The sequence below is a fragment of the Carassius auratus genome, chromosome 7 (assembly GCF_003368295.1).
Source record: "Carassius auratus strain Wakin chromosome 7, ASM336829v1, whole genome shotgun sequence".
NCBI classification, from domain to species: Eukaryota; Metazoa; Chordata; class Actinopteri; order Cypriniformes; family Cyprinidae; genus Carassius; species Carassius auratus.
This window is the reverse complement of record NC_039249.1, coordinates 33,765,075-33,787,233: the sequence shown is the minus strand read 5'-3', so window position 1 is coordinate 33,787,233 and position 22,159 is coordinate 33,765,075. Positions and strand designations below refer to the sequence as shown.

Sequence of the window (22,159 nt, the reverse complement as noted above, 5' to 3'; positions counted from 1 at the left end):
TTATAAACTTATTCTTGATTTACTAAATTATTATTATTATTATATTATTTTTTTTCATCCAATCTAATATTTGTGTTTATTTATATATAATATAGATATAATTAGATATGTATTGATGTTGTCGTTGTTATTGTTATTATGTATTGTTTTACAACAAAATCTTCCAAGTCCATTAGTAGTTCAAGCTATTAATTTATTATGTATAGCTGTTTTTAGTTTTTTCAAAGGAAAATGTGTGTATGCATGTATTTTCCGTTGTTTGTCTGACAGGGTATATAGCACGCATTGCTCTCGTCCTGTGGTCGTGTTGTTCGTCGTTACAGTAGCTGACCCGCGCGCGCGCACCTGCGCCGCTCCCACGTGGAGCGCGAGTTTCTCCACAATCACAACTAAACTACAGTTTAGTTTATTACAGTCTACAGTTCTGACGGACAACAAAGTAGAAAACTAAAGTTTCTATAGGCTAATCTTTAAAAGACCCGAGTGTAAATCTGAGCGCCGCGAGAAACTTGTGCTCTGCGTGATTTGTGTCAGAAGTCCATCTCTCGAATCTACAGATCGCTTTAAAATGGTGCCTCCGCGAGATTATAATTACATTCGCAACCTACAGCCTCCGCCTCTCTCTCTCTCTCTCATTCACTCACTCACGAGCGCACAATAAATGGATCTTTGAGAAAAGAGAGAGAGAACGAGAGAGAGACGTGTGAGGAAAGAGAGGAGGAGGAGAAGATAGAGAGGGCAGGAGGGAGGGGGCATCGGCGTATGCTTGTACACAACTACCCCTGATTTCCATTTTTTTCCCTAACTCGTAATGTATTTAATTCAAGTGAAACGTAATCATGACGTGTGTTGTCATTAATCTCCTCGCCGCCTCTCCCGTAAGTACATTCAGCCTTACTTTCAGCACAAATACCCGATTCATCTCAAATAACTGACCTTATCTAATCTTTTTGAACGATTTTACTGATGCACATTGCTCGCGACTGTAACGTGTGCGCGCGCGGACAGTTTTAGACGTTTAAAGAGCGACTGTTGTCGCCTTCAGAAACAACAAATATCCGACGACGACTTTTTTGGGGAGGCTGAAAAGCCATTGATACGGAACAGCCGTCGCGTTTCTTTACACACACACACACACACACACACGCGCGCGTCAGGATACAGTGATCGGCGTCTGGTGTGTGTCTCTGTTAGAGCACATCATACGTGATCTCGCGCATACACACTTCCTCACTTTTGTCTCGTGCCGTGTATGTTGCCGGTGTGTGTGTGTGTGTGTGTGAGAGAGAGAGAGAGATAGCGCGCGCGCGTGTGTGTGTGTGTCCTGAAAGAGATGCTAGGCTCGTGCATGAAAATGCAACTTTCTTTTTTAAGGCCCTTAAATATTTCCAGAGCCTCAAGTGTTGGAAAAAAGTGTACTGAACTCAGGTACAAGCTGATTGTAGATGTTTGAACTTTTTTTTTTCTGTGCGAGAAGCAGCTGTTCATTCTCCTGTGTTTCAGTATTGTAAAGTTTTATACTTGAAGAGAATCTTTCTTTAGTCCTGTTGCAGTTAAACCCGCGTGTGTGAACTCAGTGTTTGTGGGACGCAGACGGATCCTGCTGGATCGGACATTCTGGGGGAAAACAGCTGTTCAAAAGCAGCATATTTATAGCACACTGGAAAGCTTTCCCTGCATGTTTACACAAAAAACCTGGTAAATTTGCACGCGCTCTGGATGTCCTAACGTCACCTCACAGATGCGCGCTCGCAAACGCTATTTAAACCTGCAGCTGCTAGTTTTACAAAAGGCCCTAAACACATCAAGTTTGGTGATTTGCCTAGAGAGGGGTGAGATTGGTAGTGGATTGGAGATGAAACCCCACGATGGCACTCTTCAGCTGCGCCCTGATCGCGTGTCCTTTCCCCTCCCTTTATCTTTTGTCGAAAGAAATCAGGAAGAAAATGGAGCGAACAACATCCCGTCCTAAACCCTACATTTCTGTCTCGGTTTGGGTAAAAACGACGCCGTTGCGTCTGTAAATCGCGATTTTATGCACGGGTTTAATGCCAGCGTTCGCGGGAGGACGCGTCGTGCACGCGTTTGTTTGTGAGCATTTATTTATTTCATTAATGTGGCTTTTTAATTGAGATGGCCGCGCGAGAGAAGGCGACTGAAAATGGTTGTGCGTTTTTATCACAGTTCCTCTCCACCGGCGCTCATCTGATGTCCTGCAAATGCATCCTGCCAAGAAACTTTAGACACACACACACACACACACACACACATATATATAAAGCTATATATGGAAATTGTATAAGGCGCCATTGATGTTGATTATTTAGCGCTGGCACAGATTTGGGCTCTATAGACGGGTGACGGAGTGAGACCAGCCCCTGAACTGACGAGACAGTTTGACAGAGCAGAGATGTGGCTAACTATTTCACAACCAGATCTGCTCCTGCTCAGTTACCTGTTGTGTTCAAGTTGTATTGCAAAACACGGTTACACTTTAAGGTGTCCTTGTTACAGTATAATTATACAATTAATTACTGAGTAATTTTAATGCACTAAAATGTACTAAATGTTTAGGGTTAGGATTAGAGTTTGGTTTAGGGTTACTTTCAAGGAATTATGCATGATTAATTGTTACTATAATAGCAATTACATGGACCATGAGTGTTAAAATAAAGTGTTACCCAAAACACTTCGGCTGCTATTGTAGTGGGATACAGGTAAGGTCAGGGACATATCATTGGGTTAAGGAGTAAGGTATACGTAATTTAATTACAGATGAAATTGCATTCATTTTTTTTATTTTTTATAATAATGTAAATTCGTAAGTGCATTGTATCAAATGATTAATTTAAATGTGCATAGTCGTAAAGGCCACCTCATATATAAAGCAGGACCTCTCTATGTTATCCATCATTATAAAAAAAGTTAAAATATGGCAGTTGCATGTAATTTTACCTGATTTGACCACTGCTTTTGAATGGTTTAACAGAATGCAATTGTGTTTATTTAATCTCATTTGATTTGTGATGTCCGTAAAGTCTGTTCATTTACGGGCTAGCATATAGCATATGATGTGACGATACATTTTTTACATACTACATTACATTGTAATAATCGCTGCCAAGTTCATGCAGATATAGATCAGCGTTGTCAGTTTGAGTTCCTCTCTCTGTTCAGATGCCTGAAGCTAGACTTTCTAGCAAAGCACACTGCCTTTGTGCACTTGTTTCACACTGCGAACACTTTACAGCTCGATTCATTGGTGGAGTTCAGAGGTGGGCTGTTCGTGGGAAAGAAAAAATAAAATTAATTCTGATTGAAAATGATCACTTCTTTAGGTCATTCAAGAGTTGATTTCACCAGAATCAGAGCTCATGCTCTCTTGACTCAGACCCGGTTTACACCTGTTATCATCCATCTCAGGTGATCCAACATCAGTTTTGACAGGTCAGATCATTACTACGTGATTATGTCTCATATATGTGTCAGGCTCTTACTGCAAGTTGATAAAATGAAAGGGAAAAATTGAATGCTCCTGCTCTCAAACATTAGCCTGGTAATACCAGACTCTGCTACTTCACTTTGCTTCGTAGACAGAGTCTGGAATGGCAAAATAGAGAAGTGTTTTCTCTCTCGCTAGGGGGCGCTTGTCTGAAGTTTAAAATCATTGGTTACCCGTAAGCCAATCAGATACGTTTAGTTATGACGTATGTTATGCGCCTGTACAGCCGCATCGAAGCACAGACATCATGCATCGAACTCAAATCTATGATTGAACTTCCACTGTAAACCTGTTGTAAAACACTCTTCTTGTTCTGGCTTCAGTTTGAAAAAGAGTTGAATGTTCTCCATAACAGAGCAAATTGCATCCCGTGTCTCGTTTCCCATTTCCGCGGTCGTTTCGGTTTTCGATTTCTCTAATCTACAATTTAAAACTCGGTGCTTAGCATCTACGTCACGGCTCTCAGCCCGCCCTCTGCTCGTTGATTGGCCCGGCTGTTTCCAGACCGGTGGCAAACAGAAAGCTCTGACGCTGTATCAGACTGAGTACAGAACATAGACAGTAAAAGAAATGGACACAGCGACCCCATTGGAACTCAATTGAGACAAGTGAAGCCCATTTTTAGCGTTTTTTAGCACTTCCGTTTCTGACGTGCAGACTCAAACGAAGCTTGACGACGTCAGCAACCTGTCTGACAGATGTAAATCTTCTAAGTGGCTGTGCGTGCGTCCATCGTTAATCTTGCAGAGACGGCGAGCTTGAGCGGGCAGTTCTTTGTCGTGAGTGAGCAGGAGTAAGTATTCTGATTAATTATTTTGTATAGTATTTTAAAATGTAACGCCAGTACGCCATATTAAGTTAATTGCCTGCGAGCTTCTCCTCCTGTCTGTACGGTAATGCGACAGAGAGCCGAGTGGTTATGACGCAATCGTTAGCCTATTTTTTACAAAAACTGTTTCTACGGAGCCATAATGTAACATAGAAGGCAATGGAGCCCTTTATACATTGTCGTGTATCTTTAGAAATAAATAATGGACAAACGGAGTCTTTAAACGCCTCAGATGTAAAGTTATTCGCTGTCAAAGTGACGCCAAAATGAATGGGAGTCAATGGGAATGCTAATGCAAGTGAAGTTCTGCTACAAGATGGCAGCCCCCACCCGACTTCAACTTCCGGTCGAGTTCCTTGCCGCCTGGTACAGAAGCGAAATTAAATTGAGCGGAAGTAGGAAGTCTGACGTAGTCAGGCTACTCAAACATAGGCTACTTTTTAATTTCGATCTAATATATGTATATCACTATATGTCACTGACTATAGATGATGCCAGACATGTCATTGTTGTTCTGTGAAGTCTGATGCATATATGTTTGGGTTTTCCAGATGTTTTAATCACTATCATCCAGGTGTATTAATGTTCACACCACACATGCAGTGTGCTCGAATGTGGTTGTAGTGATCAGATCAAACACATTTTGGATCCTGTACACACCTGCATTTAACGTTATTGGATCACCTGAGATGGTTATCTATACCAGGTATAATAAAACTAATCTGTAGTTCACCCCCAAAAAAATGTGTTCCACAACTGTCTGGGTGTCTGTCTATTGTGGAACATAAAAAAAGATCTTGTAGAACCAAGCAGATGGCCTTGCTATGTTTTGAATGGAATCAATCAGAACATCAGCTGTTTGGTTATCAACACTCTTTAAAATATCTTCTGTGTTCAGCAGAAGAATGAAATTCAGTCTCGAAACTATTTTTACAGTAAGCTAGAACTTGAAGGTGAACTTGACCACTGAAGTTTATTGGTGAAGCCTTCAGATTTGACAGTAGGTTTAGTTCTTCTAAAGCAGAATCATTTCAAGGCGGATATCCTTGCTTCATGCTCTCTTAAGGAGATAATGTGTGAGATTGTGATGTTTTGAATTCTCTTTTCCTCTCTTCAGCATCTTTGAACCGAACCTTCAAACTGTCCGCAAGTCTCTCGGAGGAAAATAAATCGAGGAGATCAGGTGAAGGTTTAGGATGACTTGGAATTTCAACCCAAAAAGAGCATGTTGAAGGGAAGGAGAACTTTGCACACGCTTGAGTCGCTGTGTGTGGGAGCTGGGTTTTGTGAGAGATAAAGTTCAGGCCAAGGTTAGAAACAGGAAATGAATTTTGTCTTTGGGGATTTGTTGTATGACTGCAACAATCCAGAATCATACACACACTGACCTTAGAAATCCTACTCAGAGATACAAGAGAGGTAAAGTGCAGTTCAAGCCTCACACACATCACATACTGAGCAATCGTTTTTTATCTTAGTATTTCTCACGATTTAAAGATATCTCTCCTCATCAAAGAACAGTCTGCGATAAAGCCACTCATGTTATATTTTCAAGGCCACGAGCCTGAAGTCTTTCAGTACGTACGAATGATCTCTTCTTAGTCTTTAGATATGTTACATGGCTTCACTGTTGGAGACCCAGTGTGTCCTCGCACCGAACGCAGGAGACGTTATTTCAGGTGCTCGAGGCTAAAGAATATGAACCGCTGAGAGAAAAATATCTGTTTTATCAAAGATGACTCAAGTGCTTGTTCAGTCGTTTCACGAGTGGTTTTTCAGAGCAAGTTAAGGTGTGCGTACTACGGACTGTAAATGGGTTCTTGTGAAATTCTTCTGTCGTAAACATTCAGTAAAACCAATTAGTGATTCTTAGAAAATGAAAAATCATTTGACCTCAATTAAAATCCTATAGATGTTGCAAACTTTAGTGTGGACATTTCTGATTAGCAAAAGTCCAAAAATATAAGCACAAAAAATCATTTTAATAGCGGCTACATTACATGCAGTTCATTCAAACGACAGCGGTCTATTTCTCTTTTCAATTGTTTTTGTTTATATGATATTCATTCCATTACATACAAAACCGTTAAATAGCCGATGCATGTGCCCCAAGAAGGCACAAAATGTGCAAGTGTGTATTTGCGCTTGTGTTTGTACAGGGAGTGTAGCATGTGGCCATTCAGACAAAGGTGTTTAGCATGCATGAATCATCTAGTGACTAGGTGCCATATTGAGTGTATGTGTGTGTGTGTGTGTGTGTGTGCATTATTTGTGCATGCTGCTTTATCGCTCTCCTGCCTTCATCTCTCCCCTCCCCCCTCTGTCTAGCACCTTATCACTCTCTCCATCTATCCAAATTTGGAGAAGCTTTATTGGCGTGACAGGGTTGGTCAGACATGAACGTGTCTGTCAAGGCGGAACAGTGCATTGCCATGACGATATTCATATGATAATAATGCCAGCAGACCAAACAGACCACAAGATCCTCCAATGCAGAGCAGAACACTCTGTCCCCTTCCTCGACAGATTTACTCATCAAATATGCTCATTCAGAACGTATTTGTGTTCTTCATTTATGTTTTTTTCTTCACTGACACCCCCCCCCCATTCTCTCTTTCTCGCCTGTCTGTCTCTCTCCTCTCTTTTCTTTTCTCTTCGCCATGTTGGCAGGCCCCAATCTACCAGCTGATATCAGCATTCCCTGGCACTGTGCCAACTGGCACCGCTGCAGAGAGACAGAGAGAGAGAATGATAGAATGAAAGAAAATCAGTCAAGAACAGAGGGAGGAGGGAATGAGGGTGAAAAGAGAAAAAGTGCAGGGGGTGGAATCACAATCTATGGAAGTGAAAAGACAGAAGGAAGGAAAAAGGAGGACAATAATGGTGGGATTAGGAAAGAAAGAAAGACAAATGGAGGGGGGCAGTATGATTGATATAGTGTGATATTGTTGTGAGTCACGGCTGAGCTAAAATGTCAACTGGCTCTGTTAGCCACCATTTCGTACAAGTCTTATGTCACAGATACACATACTTTCACACACAGTCACAAACACACACTAATACACAAGCAAACACTTGATTGTGTTCATAAATCCCAACTCAGACATGGACATACAGTTCAGTCTGTTCGCAGAGGTAAATACATGAAGAAAAAAAAACCACACGTACACAAGCATAGTGACACATATACAGGCATACAGACACCCTCACAGATGTTTAGCAGATTGTCTTTCTGTAATCATCAATGAAATTAATTTCTCTTATTTATGAAAGAAGCAGGTGTTTTTGTGTGTGTGTATCTGGGCCTGTCCGCTGCAGACTTCAGGCAAGCTATGCATCTGTGGCTTTATGTAATTGTTCACTTCTATCAGTGCACTGTGTGTTAGGGTGTGTGTGCTTATATGAGTATCTTTGGTATTGAGATATTGGTGGGGGTTAGAGCAGATATATCTATATGTCTGGACTTTAAAATGTGTATGTGTGTATTTGTGTTCTCATTTAAGCAGCTACTGTAAGTGTATTGGCAGGAAGGGTGTGTGGGGAAGTCCAAACATCTCGCACCCATCCTGTTTGGGACAGTCCATGTCCTGCTCTGCCCTTAGACCCATATACAGGAACAAATGTGTGTACAATTATTTTTTTTTTATTCTGTGTTGTACTTGACAGGAGACTGTTGGAGGTGGTCAGACAGATTGCCACCTTCAGAACACACCCTCTTTAAGTCAAGGAAGTGAAACATGGCATAAACACATCAACAGTGAGTGATTTATCTATGTGTCTGTCTGTCTGTCTATATATCTAATCTAAATCTAATCACACTTATACATTTTTTTCTCACTCAGAGTATGGATTCCCCACCAGAGAGTATGCTGGCTCTTTCCTTTGAGCCCCCATTGTTTCCTCCCTCCATGCCGTCCCTGGACCACAGTCCCCAATTCCTACCCCAGAGTCCTCAGTCTACCCCTTCTAGCCCTCAAATTGAACTCTATGCCCCAGTCTCACCTTGTCCCCTTCCAGAGGCCAGCCTCCAAGATGAAGAGGAAGATGAGGAGCTGTCAATGCCCCCTTCACCCACCCCAGCGGTGACGCTGTTTCCTGGTGAATTGGAGCTTGGTAGTTCCTCATCAGACAGCAGCCCCCCAGCCACACCATTAACACCTTTTCCTGGTTTTGGAGCTCTGGAACAGGCCATCTCCTCTGGTCAAAGTACCACCTGTGATGATGAGTTGGATCTTCAGCTTTTCAACAATGAAGGCATGGCTGTCCCAGGAGGAACAAGCTCTGGGCCTGGCCTAAGGTTCCCATGCCATGTGTGTGGAAAGAGGTTCCGCTTCCAGAGTATTTTGTCTCTGCATGCTCGAGCACACAGTTTAGACAGGGAGCGTCGAGCTTCAGCTCCCTACCGAACCACACATGCTAAACTGCAGCAGAACCATGTGGGCAACAGTGTAATCCAGGATCTCAACAACAGAGAGCCTGGTCTGAAACTGAGTCCATTATCTGGGTCATTACAAAAGAGTATAGATGAAGACATGGTTCCAGAGGAACCTCTTCAAACTGCAAGCAGCCCTCAGTTCCTTTTTGAAGGAACCACAGCCCTGACTCCACCTCTAACAGAGGAAGCACCAATCTCAACCTCCTTCTCTCCACTCAGCCAAGCCCACTTGGAAGACATCACACCACCCACAGCTGCTTCGTCCTTCCGGTGTCATGCCTGTAAGGGTAAGTTCCGTACAGCTTCAGAGTTGGCTCGTCATGTGCGGATCCTCCACAACCCCTACAAATGTACAATGTGTCCCTTCTCAGCCAGTCAGGAGGAAAGCCTGGCTGCCCATCTGCAGGAGAGCCACCCACCGGAGGATCCTACCACTGAAACGGTTTTCCCTTCTCCCCCTATAACTGCACCAGCTGAGACTCCTCCCTCACAAATACCAGTTGTTCCAGCTTTCAAATGCGAGACATGCGGGCAGCGTTTTACTCAGTCCTGGTTTTTGAAGGGTCACATGCGGAAGCACAAGGACTCATTGGATCACAAGTGCCAGGTTTGTGGCCGTGGCTTCAAGGAACCCTGGTTCCTAAAGAATCATATGAAGGTGCATCTCAACAAACTGGGCCTCAAAGCTGGATTGGGAAATCTGGGGCCAGCTGGAAATGAGCAATCCAAAGGTCCTGCAAGCACACAAGTGTTGGGGGCCCTGTATTCTAACTTGCTCCTGGCTCGCAGTATGACCAGTGGTGGTGGTTCAGGAAGTCGCACAGAAAGGTCAAATGCCAGTGCAGGCTCAAGCAAATCCTCTATATTGGGTTATTTGGGCTTACCCAAAGACAACAGCAATGGAAGTTGCATGGAGCGCCTTCAGGCAGTGGCACAGGTTGCAGAAATGGGTAATGGTGGAGGACGGGGAGGTGACACAGCAGACGGAGCGGACCAGGCAGCCATGTGGCAGCTGGTTGCTCGCAGTCTGGTAGCAGCACAGCACAACCAACAGCAACAGCAGCAGCGATCTCATTCACACCATGAGCTTCCTTCCTCACGAGGCACAGTCTCTGGGGAAGCCAAGCAGATGAGGGCCTACCTGGGTGGGTTGGGTTCTAGAGAGGAATTGGAGGGATCTAGTCCACCTTGGGAGTGTCCAGATTGTGGCAAGCTGTTCAGAAGCCTTCAGCAGGTGGTTGCTCATTCCCGTGTCCATGTCAAGAAACCACAGAAAGGTCAAAGTCCCCGAGGGGGCATGTCCAGGGAAGAGGACATTATAAACAGAGTGAGTGGAGCTCAGGCAACAGGTGGAGTAGGAGGAGGACAAAGAGCTAGTGACAATGAAGGAAGGCAGGAGGGAAAGCCATCAGGAGTCGGGACAGCTGGGAGCTTCCATTCTGTCATTTCACATCTTTCTGGTAAGGATCAACCAGCATAATCAAAAACATCTGACTTTATAAGTGCAATATTTATTATCTGTTACAATCCTTCATAGGCTATTGCACTGCAGGAAGCTGATTGAATTTGAGGGCTATTTTTGTATTATTTCATTGTTGTTAGTTTTGGAATCTTTCCTCCCTGTGTTTCAGGAAGGCAGGCCTGTTGTTAGAAACGGTAAAGACTCAGATTATATTTCAAAGCAATTGTTTTTATTCATTATATGCTATCTCATCTCAAGGTCAGAATGGTCTAAGGGGGTCATCCTCTTCCACTTCATCTCCAAGGGAGCGTGTTCGGGGAACAGGGACAAAGGATTGCCCCTACTGTGGTAAAGCCTTCCGGTCTTCCCATCACCTTAAAGTACACCTTCGTGTACACACAGGTAAGGCTAACGTGAATAGTAGAACTGTGATTCTCAACCCAGTGGCATGTGCACATGTGTACTTTACTGGGTTTCATGCACCCTCCGCCATCGAGTATGAATGAAACATACAACGCTTGAGATGAGGTTTATGGTGTTTAGTGCTTAATAATGTTCACATCATTTTGCATATGAAAACAACCTATTCACAATTATGTGGCTACCTTGTCTCTTTTAATTTAAATATAGATTTATTCACACTGGCCCTTGAAAACCACTATGTGAACACACTTACCTGAAAAATGTGCAGGGGAAGGGTTTAGGTCCCCCGTCCCCAGCATATTCTACACCCATGCGATAGGGAGCCATTGCTGAGGGAGGAAAGAACTGCAAACCCCTGCCCTAACCCTATAAAACAGAAATGAAGATTATAATATTAGATTTAATATTAATCTACAGCAACAATATTTTTATAGTGATCTTACTGTATAACAATGGTACGAAATCAAAATTATTCCTAATGTTAGTTTGATATGATGTTTGGATAACACTATACTAACACATACTAACAATACTATAAAAAATAGTTTTTATATTTTTATCAATTTAATGTTAAAATATTCTCCGCTTTTGCAATTTTATTTTACTTAGATGTCTTACATTATGTGTCCATTGGATAAAGCATTTTTGCTGTAAAAAATCTCACAGAAATGAGGATGATTGTTCTTGTGGTTACTACTACTACTACTACTATTATTATTATTCATATTATTATTATTATTTAAATGTAACAAAATATATGTATTTTTTTATTCATTAAATTTCACACCCCTGTATGATCAATTTCTTGATTTATCTTGATTGAAACTAATTGCTGCCTATCAGGTTCATCCACAAAATGTCCCCTACGAAAAAAAAAGGCAGTGTTCTCACAGTTGATGAGAGATGGAATGTCCTAATTTAACAGTAATGCTCTGGGGACTACACCTGATGTTGCATATGATGACAGGCACTGCCCTCTATCTATTACTGTATGTAACTGCATAAAGTCTTTCCACACAGATTTTTTTTTTTTGCTTCACCACAGGAGCCTTCCTAATGAAGCATTGTTATTCATACAAACTTTATGTTATTAAAATAACACTTTAGTTTTCAATCAGCTGAACAAGAGTGCTTTTTTCCTTGTTTTAGGTGAGAGACCATACAAATGCCCACACTGTGATTATGCTGGCACCCAGTCTGGCTCTCTCAAGTACCACCTTCAGCGTCATCATCGTGAGCAGAGGAACGCTATGGAAACCACCACTAATTCCCCATCACCGAGCCTCCTCTCTCTGACTGGCTGTCCTCATGAAGGTGTGAAAAAGCGCCGTCACTCCTCCATGTCCCAGTCTTCTTTTGGGAGGGTTCCTGGAGGGGCTCCTTCTTCAAGGCACAGTCAGTCATGGGCTGCAAGCCCGCCAGAGAAGAAGGAGGGCACTACTGTATCTGGACGTCACAGAGAGGGAGATGTGGAGAGTCAGTATCTCAGTCTGTCTGGGATGATGGGTACACTATTTGCCGGCGGTCTAGAACCAAGTTGGATTGGAGAGGTGCCACCTCCGAAAATGCCTAAAGTGTCTCGACGGAAACCCCTTACTACAAGCCGCATGATGTCAGCGAATGGTTACCATGGTGGGATGCTGTCCAATGGGTCCCAGGAAGGAGGCTTTGAACCTCTGGACCTTTCCCGCCGCCCTTTACAAGATGAAGTGAGTAGTTCTGTAGGTGGACCATCAGGTATCTCTAAAGGAGGGAATGACATCCTCAATCAATGTGTCTTCTGTCCCTTCCGGACCTCTTCTGTTGAGCTTATGGCCATGCACCTTCAGGTCAATCACACCAGCAAGTCTCGTCGCAAGAGAGGAGCCTCTCTCACTTCCACCAATCATTCTCCAAAAATAACTTTGACCAGGTCAGACCGCGATCCGCTGGCTCTGTGGAAGTTCCTCGGTGCAGAGGATGGAGTAGCATCTCCTGAGGATTGGGTCTCGTCAAAGACAAGAGCTGAGAATGGAGTCAGCCCAGAGAACAGGGACACAGAGGACAGTTTTGAACTGACCCCTGGAACTGTGGGACATGTCTGTGAGAAGGGACTTAAAATGAGAGAGGAGCTGGACGAGGAAGATGAGGAAGTCGATGAGGAGGAGGATGACCTGGAAGGAAATGGGAGCTTTGGAAGTGTACACCAGAATCAAAGCAGAAGAGGTGGGTCTGTTTCATCAGACCTCGCTGCTGAGGATCTGCCCAAGGAGGAGGAAGGCGTCTTGGGGAATTAACATTAGATAAGAACCCTGGATGAGTTTGGACTAGTGTTGTCAAAAGTACTAACTAGACAGTACTGACTTAGAATCAATTTCCCCCTAACATTTGAGCACTGTTGAGCCAATTCTTGGCCATTGTGTTCACACGCTCAACAGATATGACTGTGATTGGCTACAAAGATCATCACTGAACACAATGGCCAATCAGCTCAGTAGCTCTCAAATGTTAACGGGAAATGGATGTTTTTAAAATTTCAGTCCTGATTGGTAACCAAGACGGTACTTTTGACAACACTAGTTTGGACATATTTGGGAAATAGTTGTCCAGGGTCCCTTGTACAACCCTATTAGAAAAAAAAACAATTGAACAAAAAAAAAAACAGCTTTTGTGGGTAGGTATGGCAGCTAGTTTGAGCTGGTTTTATCTGGTCATTTGCTTGTCCAAAGCAACTAGCTCCTGCTCGGGACTAGTATAAACCAGCTCAAACCAGCTGCCGTGCTTCAAAACATACCTAACCAACATATGCTGGTTTTTCATCTGGGAATTCAGACCAAGGGCATACCATTCGCTATGCTAACATACTGTACAGTATCTAAACAGATAACCTGCAAAAGTATTTAAAAATCAAACATTCCTCTTAATATATCCTCCGAGCCCCCCTTGGGTAGTGATCAATTACCTCTACACACACACACAGACTCTTAGTCACACAGAGATATCCAGTATTGTATGCCAGTCCAAGCCTGCCTGTCTCGGGGCCTTCTTGAACACTGTTCTCTTGTTCCTGTCTTCTCGTCAGTGAACACAATTGCCAAGTTGAATTTAATTTATAATTTCCTTGCTCCTGTGAATCTTGCTTTCATCTCAACGGGGATCTGGAATGTCAATCTGGGGAGCTGGAAAAGCAAAAAAGAGACACTGTTCTTAATCGCTACGATATACAGTATTAATGCTGAGAGACACGGACATCCTACTTCCACGTGAACTTGATCTGACTGCACGTCTTCAGCAAACCAAAGGAGTGGGCACACTTCTTACCATGCACCTGCCAGACTCTGAACAGAATGCTGTGATAACTGTACGGTACTTGTGAATCACCTCTAACAGAACAGGACAGAGTAAAGAGTATATTACCAGATATCCACACACTGCCAGTCTGCTCAGACGGGTCTTCTTCAGATATTATATCAAACAGAGATTCTGCCTCTTCTATATGCTATTTCTTTCAGTGCCTGTTGATGTAAAAGGTTTTTAGCAGATTCAGTAACACAGGAATATAGTTACAGTGAATATATACAGTATATATGTGTAGTTGTGCTAGAGCGTTCTGTGACAACATGGTGGCAGTTTGTGTGACTATGTCAGCTGTGAATGAAACAATGAATGAGCCCAGAGCACCACATGTGGGAACATCTGGCCAACTGACAAGGGCCCTATGGAAGTGTTTATGTTGCAGATACCACCAACCAGGATTTCTGGGTGAAATCCAGACCACAGATACTATGGAAAGAGTAATTTGAGGATTGGAAATTAATCCCAATCTAGAAAATGGAGACTCTGCAATATATCCTTCATATTCCTACAATATCTCAGATTCTCAAACCACCCGGGACAGGGTGGAAAGTGGGTCTCTATTAAAACATTCAGTAAGCTGCTTTATTTTGTTTTTTAGACGTGAGTAGACATATTGAAAGCTAAAAAAAGATAAACACACACACACACACTAACAAATTCAGACATCCCAGTAGAACATATGTAGCTTTTGTAAGATGAGAGATCAAAAAGAGAGAGAGAAAAAAAGTTGTTTTCCTTTTAAGAATTGTTAATGGAAAGGATATGGAGAATAGTAATAAGTATTATAATAATTATGAAAGAAGACTGCTTCAGAATGTCTTTATAGCACTGTGCAAAGTTATTTTCCTTTCTTTTCACCTTTAAATGCAGACCAAACGTTGTTGTTTTTTCCCCAAACCATTTCTTCACAATGCTGCAGATTCAATTCACGTTCCCTTAAATTATGCGTTTATGTATCAACAAAAACAATCGTTCGGACACACAATCAATGTTAAAGCTTGCCTGATGATCTTGAAACTTCAGTGATTGCTAATATATGTATAAGCTGATGCAGAAACGTGTCCAAGACATGTCCCAGTATCAGCACTGTCAGTCTGACTGATCTGCTTGCCAAATTTGATTTGATGTAATCGTGTCGCATTTTTGATGTGAAATTAGCACATCTTACAAATAATGATCTAGTTTCCTCGTCCATCTCTGTGAAATCATTTCCATCGGGTCATCTCATTTTTATCGTTAGACAGAGAAGAGGCGGTACCTTTGTCTGGTGATTGACAGAGGCTGGCCTTAATACGTGCGTTATCGTGTCCTTGTTTCATGTGTAGAGTATCTTACGTTTTCGGTTAACCCCTGATGTGGTGTTCCTTTGAGATAACAGTCAAGCCACTGTGCCTTCTGTCCTGAGCACTTCCTCAAGTATTTTGTAAGCTCACCAAAAGCACTTAGCCCCTACTGTTTCACTTTGTATTCTTTGGTAAACCGCTCTGTACGTCTCTGTATCTGATCCTCTGTTTTGTAGGGGTCATTTCCATATAACGAGTGTCATTCCATCATTCATGTGTGCTGTCACATCTCCTGCTCCCCCCTTTTCTCTTTAGCGTATGCACCACTGAAAGTTACGTACTATCTAGCTCCGAGGCCTTTTCAGAAGTTACTTTGATTTCTATGATGTTACTTTGATGCTGATGAAATGAAATCAAGCTCTTCTGCTCATAATTATTATTATCATTGTTCTTTTTGTTTTATGGAAGAAAAAAAGAAAAGAAAAAAAAAACTAAAAAATGAACAAAATGTGTGTTTTGAATGTTGTACAGATAGAAATAGAGATGTTGTGTTTCTAAGGAGAGATCAAACCGTGAACCTGCTCTCCATCGCTCCCTGCGCAATTTTAGGACGACCTAACTGTGTACTGGGGTCAGGGCAATAGTATTGTTGTGTGTGTGTGTGTGTGTGTGTGTGCTCTGATGTCTTAAAAATGAATATTTTGTGAAGAAATACTGACACTGTGAAATAAGCATAAAGTATTCCCAAACAGTGACAAGGTGACAGCTGCTCAAAAATTCACTACTTTGGACACGCACTTTTGTTTTGTTTTTTGTTTAGTTTTTTTCATCAGAAGTGTGTGAATTCATAAATGTTATCCAGTGAGAGGGGAGAGGTGGGGACGGGGTCTGGTTTGGTCTTTTCAGTAGCTGACTGCTGTCGGTGGCAGAGGAAGATGATCTAACATAGTAGTGACTAATATGAAATTGTGGCTTGAAAAAAAAAGTAGAAAAGAATCAATAAAATAAAATAGTAAAACAACAAAAAAAAGTTTTTCTTGCTGTTTGGTGTGTTTTTGCATTACATTTCCTGCTATATTTTATTTGTGTGTATTTTAATAAAGCATGTGCCTGGGGATACATGGTCACCATCCTGATATATCCATGCAGGAGGAGACGGGTGTAAGTCCTGGGGCATTAAATACTCGTACCCCAGTTTAACATACAGGCACTTAACATATTTAGGCACTTAGGTTGAAAAAAAATATATATATATATATTGTACAGTATTGTTTGTGACCTTCAGTGAAATAATAAATAAGTTTGGTAAAAAAGAATGTAAAAGTAATTTAAAAAGTAGTCTACCTGATTTTTACCTGAAATTTAAATTATTGATCGATTGATTGATTTTTTATTTAGTAATGGATTATAATGAATGTAAAGTAAATGTAAGTGATGTGTGTGATGCTCTGGGGTCTTCAGCTGTATCGTATGTCTCGACTCCTGTGATGAAGTGAACATCAGCACAATCTGTTCATTAACAGAAGGCACTTTGTTGAGAACAGCTCTTATGCATGTCTTACGTCTCAAAAGCTTTGAGGGTTTAAAGAGAGATCTGCTGTAATATTGTGTGCAGATGTTCTCAACGCACAAACACAACCGGTCTCTGCTGTCCTCTGCTGAACACGAGAGGTCTTGCATGTTCAGGCAGTTTCACAGAGACAGATCTGATGCACACATTCAGTCTCTGCGTGGACAGTCTACAGAGATCACAGTCTTAGACGCACAACTGTGACCTCATCTACCCCTCAAAGGTGTAATTAAGTTCAAAGGTGAAATTAAGTTACAAAGGCCCTTTTTTTTTTTTTTACAGAATTCAATCTCATTTATTGCACTCATGGCATGTTTGAATGAAAGCCAAAGTAAGTGCAGAAATGCACCCTGATGGGATTTTGTCAAGCCCTGTGATGGGTGAGAGAAAGGGACAGACTAAACTGAAGTATGGCCGAGCTGTGATCAGATATACTGTGTTGAGAGTTTTGCATTAGGATCTCTTTCTCTTTCAGAGTAATCTTTGTCTTTCTCTTTGGCATTGGTTCAGGATGTATTCTCGAGCTGTCTTCTGTTCTACCAGCGGAAGCGAAAGGACAGACTGTTTTGTGCAGTTTTACACTTTTACACTGTTTTAAATACAGCATGGACAGTGAACACTGAAATGAAGTCAGAGTTTGATCGAGAGAATGTTTTCTGGATTTCTGGTAAAGTTGCTGAACACTTTGAGACACGTTGAGCCTCTCACAATCATATGAGGACTAGTCATGAACCTGAAGTTTTGTGCTTGTGCTTTACAAGGAAGCAACAATGTACTATTTTACTGTGGACTGGTAATGGGCATTGCATCAGAAACGAGAACGCTCTTATATTAACCACAGGACTGACTGTGATGGCCTTTGGAAGCACAGATGGACAACAGATGTACACAATTATTGTAACGTATATTGACTGGGCCTTTGTTATTATATAGCTTGTGTACGTAACTGTACAAAATGTTCCCATCTCAGGCCTCGGTGCAGATTACTTTTGACAGAGCACAAATCATCTTCTTCAGGTTCTTCTCACACATCAAGTCCTAACGTCTGGCTTTAATTAACGCTGTATTGACATCTGTGTCTGTCTTTGGAGGAGTCATTCCTGTTGGTGGTGAGTGTGTTACTGTCATTGCTTCAGACGGTATGTGCTGCTGCTGCTGTAGTGTGTGTGTGTGTGTGTGTGTGTGTGTGTGTGTGTGTTCGTCTCTAGCGGCTCCAGTAGCAGTAGTTTGTAGCAGGGGGCCGGTTCTTCTCCTGCTGCTTGTGTTTGCCATGTGTGTTTTCCTGCAGGTCACAGATGTTTACTCCAGTGTTTCCTGCTATGAGGTTTTGCTTTTCTAGTCAGTAGAAGTGAACTTGAGGGCACACCATGTGCTCAATATACTAATACTTGTATTGTAATTGGTTTCCATTTTCCAGGTGGCATGCTCCCTCGCTATCATATTTGGTAAAGCTGTTTCAATGCGAGCTCAAAATGATGGAGGCTAAAGGAGGGCTGGTCTTCACATGGGTGTTAACAGGAGCATCTCTGGCCGTATTTTGGCTGTACAGATGGTAGGCCTACATAGTAAAGACGTTCTGCTTAAAGGACTTTCAGTGTCTGATGATATGTGACCACGTTAGTAACGTTAGATTGCAATGCATTGTCAAAGTCAAAGACTAATTTATTTGAATGATGCTTATTCATTATATATACAGTACAGACCAAAAGTTTGGACACTCATCTTCTCATTCAAAGAGTTCTCTTTATTTTCATGACTATAAAAATTGTAGATTCACACTGGAATTATATACATAACAAAAAAGTGTGAAACAACTGAAAATATGTCATATTGTAGGTTCTTTTGCTTTGATTACTGCTTTGCACACTCTTGGCTTTCTCCTGATGAGCTTCAAGAGGTAGTCACCTGAAATGGTCTTCACTTCACAGGTGTGCCCTGTCAGGTTTAATAAGTGTGATTTCTTGCCTTATGGGGTTGGGATCATCAGTTGTGTTGTGCAGAAGTCAGGTGGATACACATCTGATAGTCCTACTGAATAGACTGTTAGAATGTGTATTATGGCAAGAAAAAATCAGCTAAGTACAGGAAAACGAGTGGCCATCATTACTTTAAGAAATGAAGGTCAGTCAGTCGGAAAAATTGGGAAAACTTTGAAAGTGTCCCCAAGTGCAGTCACAGAAACCATCAAGGGCTACAAAGAAACTGGCTCACATGCGGACCGCCCCAGGAAAGAAGACCAAGAGCCACCTCTGCTGCGGAGGATAAGTTGATCCGAGTCACCAGCCTCAGAGATCGCAGGTTAACAGCAGCTCAGATTAGAGACCAGGTCAATGACACACGGACACATCTCTAGAACAACTGTTAAGAGGAGACTGTGTGAATCAGGTCTTCATGGTAGAATATCCGCTAGGAAACCACTGCTAAAGAAAGGCAACAAAGCAGAAGAGACTGATGAGTCCAAATATGAGATCTTTGGTTCCAACCACCGTGTCTTTGTGCGACGCAGAAAAGGTGACCGGATGGACTCTACATGCCTGGTTCCCACCGTGAAGCATGGAGGAGGAGGTGTGATGGTGTGGGGGTGCTTTGCTGGTGACACTGTCGGGGATTTATTCAAAACTGAAGGCATTCTGAACCAGCATGGCTACCACAGCATCTTGCAGCGGCATGCTATTCCATCCGGTTTGCGTTTAGTTGGACCATTAATTTTTCAACAGGACAATGACCCCAAACACTCCTCCAGGCTGTGTAAGGGCTATCTGACCAAGAAGGAGAGTGATGGGGTGCTGCGCCAGATGACCTGGCCTCCACAGTCACCGGACCTGAACCCAATCCAGATGGTTTAGGGGTGAGCTGGACCGCAGACAGAAGGCAAAAGGGCCAACAAGTGCTAAACATCTCTCGGGGAACTCCTTCAAGACTGTTGGAAGACCATTTCAGGTGACTACCTCTTGAAGCTCATCAAGAGAATGCCAAGAGTGTTGAAGAACCAACAATATGACATATTTTCAGTTGTTTCACACTTTTTTGTTATGTATATAATTCCACATGTGTTAATTCATAGTTTTGATGCCTTCAGTGTGAATCTACAATTTTTATAGTCATGAAAATAAAGAAAACTCTTTGAATGAGAAGGTGTGTCCAAACTTTTGGTCTGTACTGTGTATATATATATATACACTGTTAAAAATCGCTGTAAAAAACGGCCAAATTTCGACAGTAAAATACTGTTTTTCATTAAAACAGTGCATTCTGGGTAATATTCATCGTTTTCGAGAAGTAGCCTGCTGCTATATATCGTAAATTAACAACGTTCAAAGTCGACACTCAGCGGCTGTGTTTCAAATCACACCCTACACCCTCATTCACTATTCCACATGAGTTTACTAATATAATCCTCCTGACAGAGAGAATGAACACTAATGAGTGAATTCAGACACTGATCAACAGCTGCTGTTAATGAGTAGAATCACTGAAGAAAAAAAAACATAACAAGACAAACACATGAAATACAACTGACTTCAGCCACAGCCTTAGATGAAATCAACTAAAGATTTAAACAATCAACAAACAGCTTCACCAACTTCACACACATTACTAACCAGACTGACTTTATTTCTGTCAGATCAGAGAACAGAGATCAAAAGATCTTACTGAGAATTAAAGAGATTTAGATGATAATGTTACTGTTTCGTTTAGCGTCACCATTTTGGAGATCAGTGTTTGCTTTAGTTGGGCTCCTGACCATTGACTTTTGCACTTTAAATTTTGTTTTATTGCTGTATTTGTATCTTTATGATGCATCTGTTACAGCAGTATTAATTTTGATAGTCAAGTGGTTATGGTTGTTTCTAACAGGCATGATCTACTAGACTGACTTAAAGTGTTACTATGATAACCAAATATTAATTTGGTGTTGAAATATTTGAGTGAATGACACTTCAATTTTGTAAGATTGAAAAGTAGTGTGATAACCAGTATTTATGGATTTAACGACTAGTTTTAGTTAAAAAGTATTTCGGGCAGCAGTCCCCACAACACTCAAAGAGAGAAATCAACAATCAGCATATGAATCTCAACAATGGTGACAATCAAAAGGTTCATGATGCAATGCATGCTGGGTACCAGCACAGGATAAAACTCATCCATGATTCCCAGCATGCATTGCGGCATGAATAAATTATGCCCCTGAATTGTTCACTTATTTTCTTGAATTCTTATGTGCTTATAATTTTGCATTTGTTTTAAGTTTTAGTAGCATGTGTTGTGATGTTCAGAACTGATCTGTTCATTTATTTTGTGGATTGTCACCATTGTTGTGATTCATACGCTGATTCTTGATATTTCTGTCTAAATTTCAGCTAAGGTTTTTTTATTTTTTTATTATGAGTGACATTTTCTTAACAGTCTTTCATAACTTATGGCTCAGCAGTGTTCCTTCTCATGCTGTAGTATCAATATTCAATAAGAGAAGAGACACGGGATTAGATCAGAAATAATAGTGTTTGTTCTTGTCAATCTATAAACAACAATATCAGATTTTTTTTTCTTCTGTGTACTTTTGTTTTGCTATAACAAGTTCCAAAGACGCATTGTTACAGCATGATGAAAAAAAGAAAAAAAAAACCTTAGTTGTTGAAAAGTCACGTTCAAGAGTCCAACTAAAGTAAACACTGATATCCATCATGGTAGTGAAAAAAACACCTAAACCTATTTAACTCTCCATAAATTCTTCTGTAGACATCTGACAGAAATAAAGTCAGTCTGGTTAGTAATGTGAATCTGGTGAAGCTGTTTTAGTAGTTGTTTAATCAGATCTTGAGAGATTTGATGAGTTCTTTTATTCAGTTGATTTCATTTAAGGCTGTGGCTGAAGTCATTTGTAGATCTTGTGTTTCTCTTTCCTTCAGTGATTCTGCAGGTGTTTATCACTAATGCTCAATCATCAATTAATCGCATAATTATCTTATTAACTTCACTGATTCAGTGTTACTCTAACACTCTGTAGTGTGCACACATTATAAGTGTTCATTTAAAACTGAGTATTTTCTTGTGGGGTTTAAAGGGTTAAAGATTTAAGATGAAGAAAAAACAGCATGAAACATAATTTAACAGTAATAAACTGTAATTAATTTACAGGAAACAAACTGTAAAAAAACAGTTATTTACTGGCACCCCTGCTGCCAGTAAATAACTGTTTTTCTACTGTTTCTTGCCGTAAATTAATGGTTGCCAGCAAAAAAAAAGTGTTTTTCTACAGTTTTTTGCCGTCAAGTCAAGGAAAAACAGTAATATACTGTAAAATGTAAACGTCAGATT

General features: G+C 41.4%; 1 protein-coding gene across 1 annotated transcript; it reads left to right on the top strand.

Annotated features, from left to right (window-relative positions):
- The first annotated feature begins 582 nt into the window (after positions 1–582).
- LOC113106576 (zinc finger protein 219-like) lies at positions 583–14,280 on the top strand. Its single transcript, XM_026268656.1, has 5 exons — positions 583–878; positions 7,998–8,088; positions 8,174–10,226; positions 10,487–10,630; positions 11,801–14,280. The coding sequence occupies exons 3-5, from the start codon at positions 8,177–8,179 to the stop codon at positions 12,925–12,927; spliced, it is 3,321 nt and encodes a 1,106-aa protein (XP_026124441.1). The 5' UTR covers positions 583–878; positions 7,998–8,088; positions 8,174–8,176; the 3' UTR covers positions 12,928–14,280.
- Positions 14,281–22,159: the final 7,879 nt, after the last annotated feature.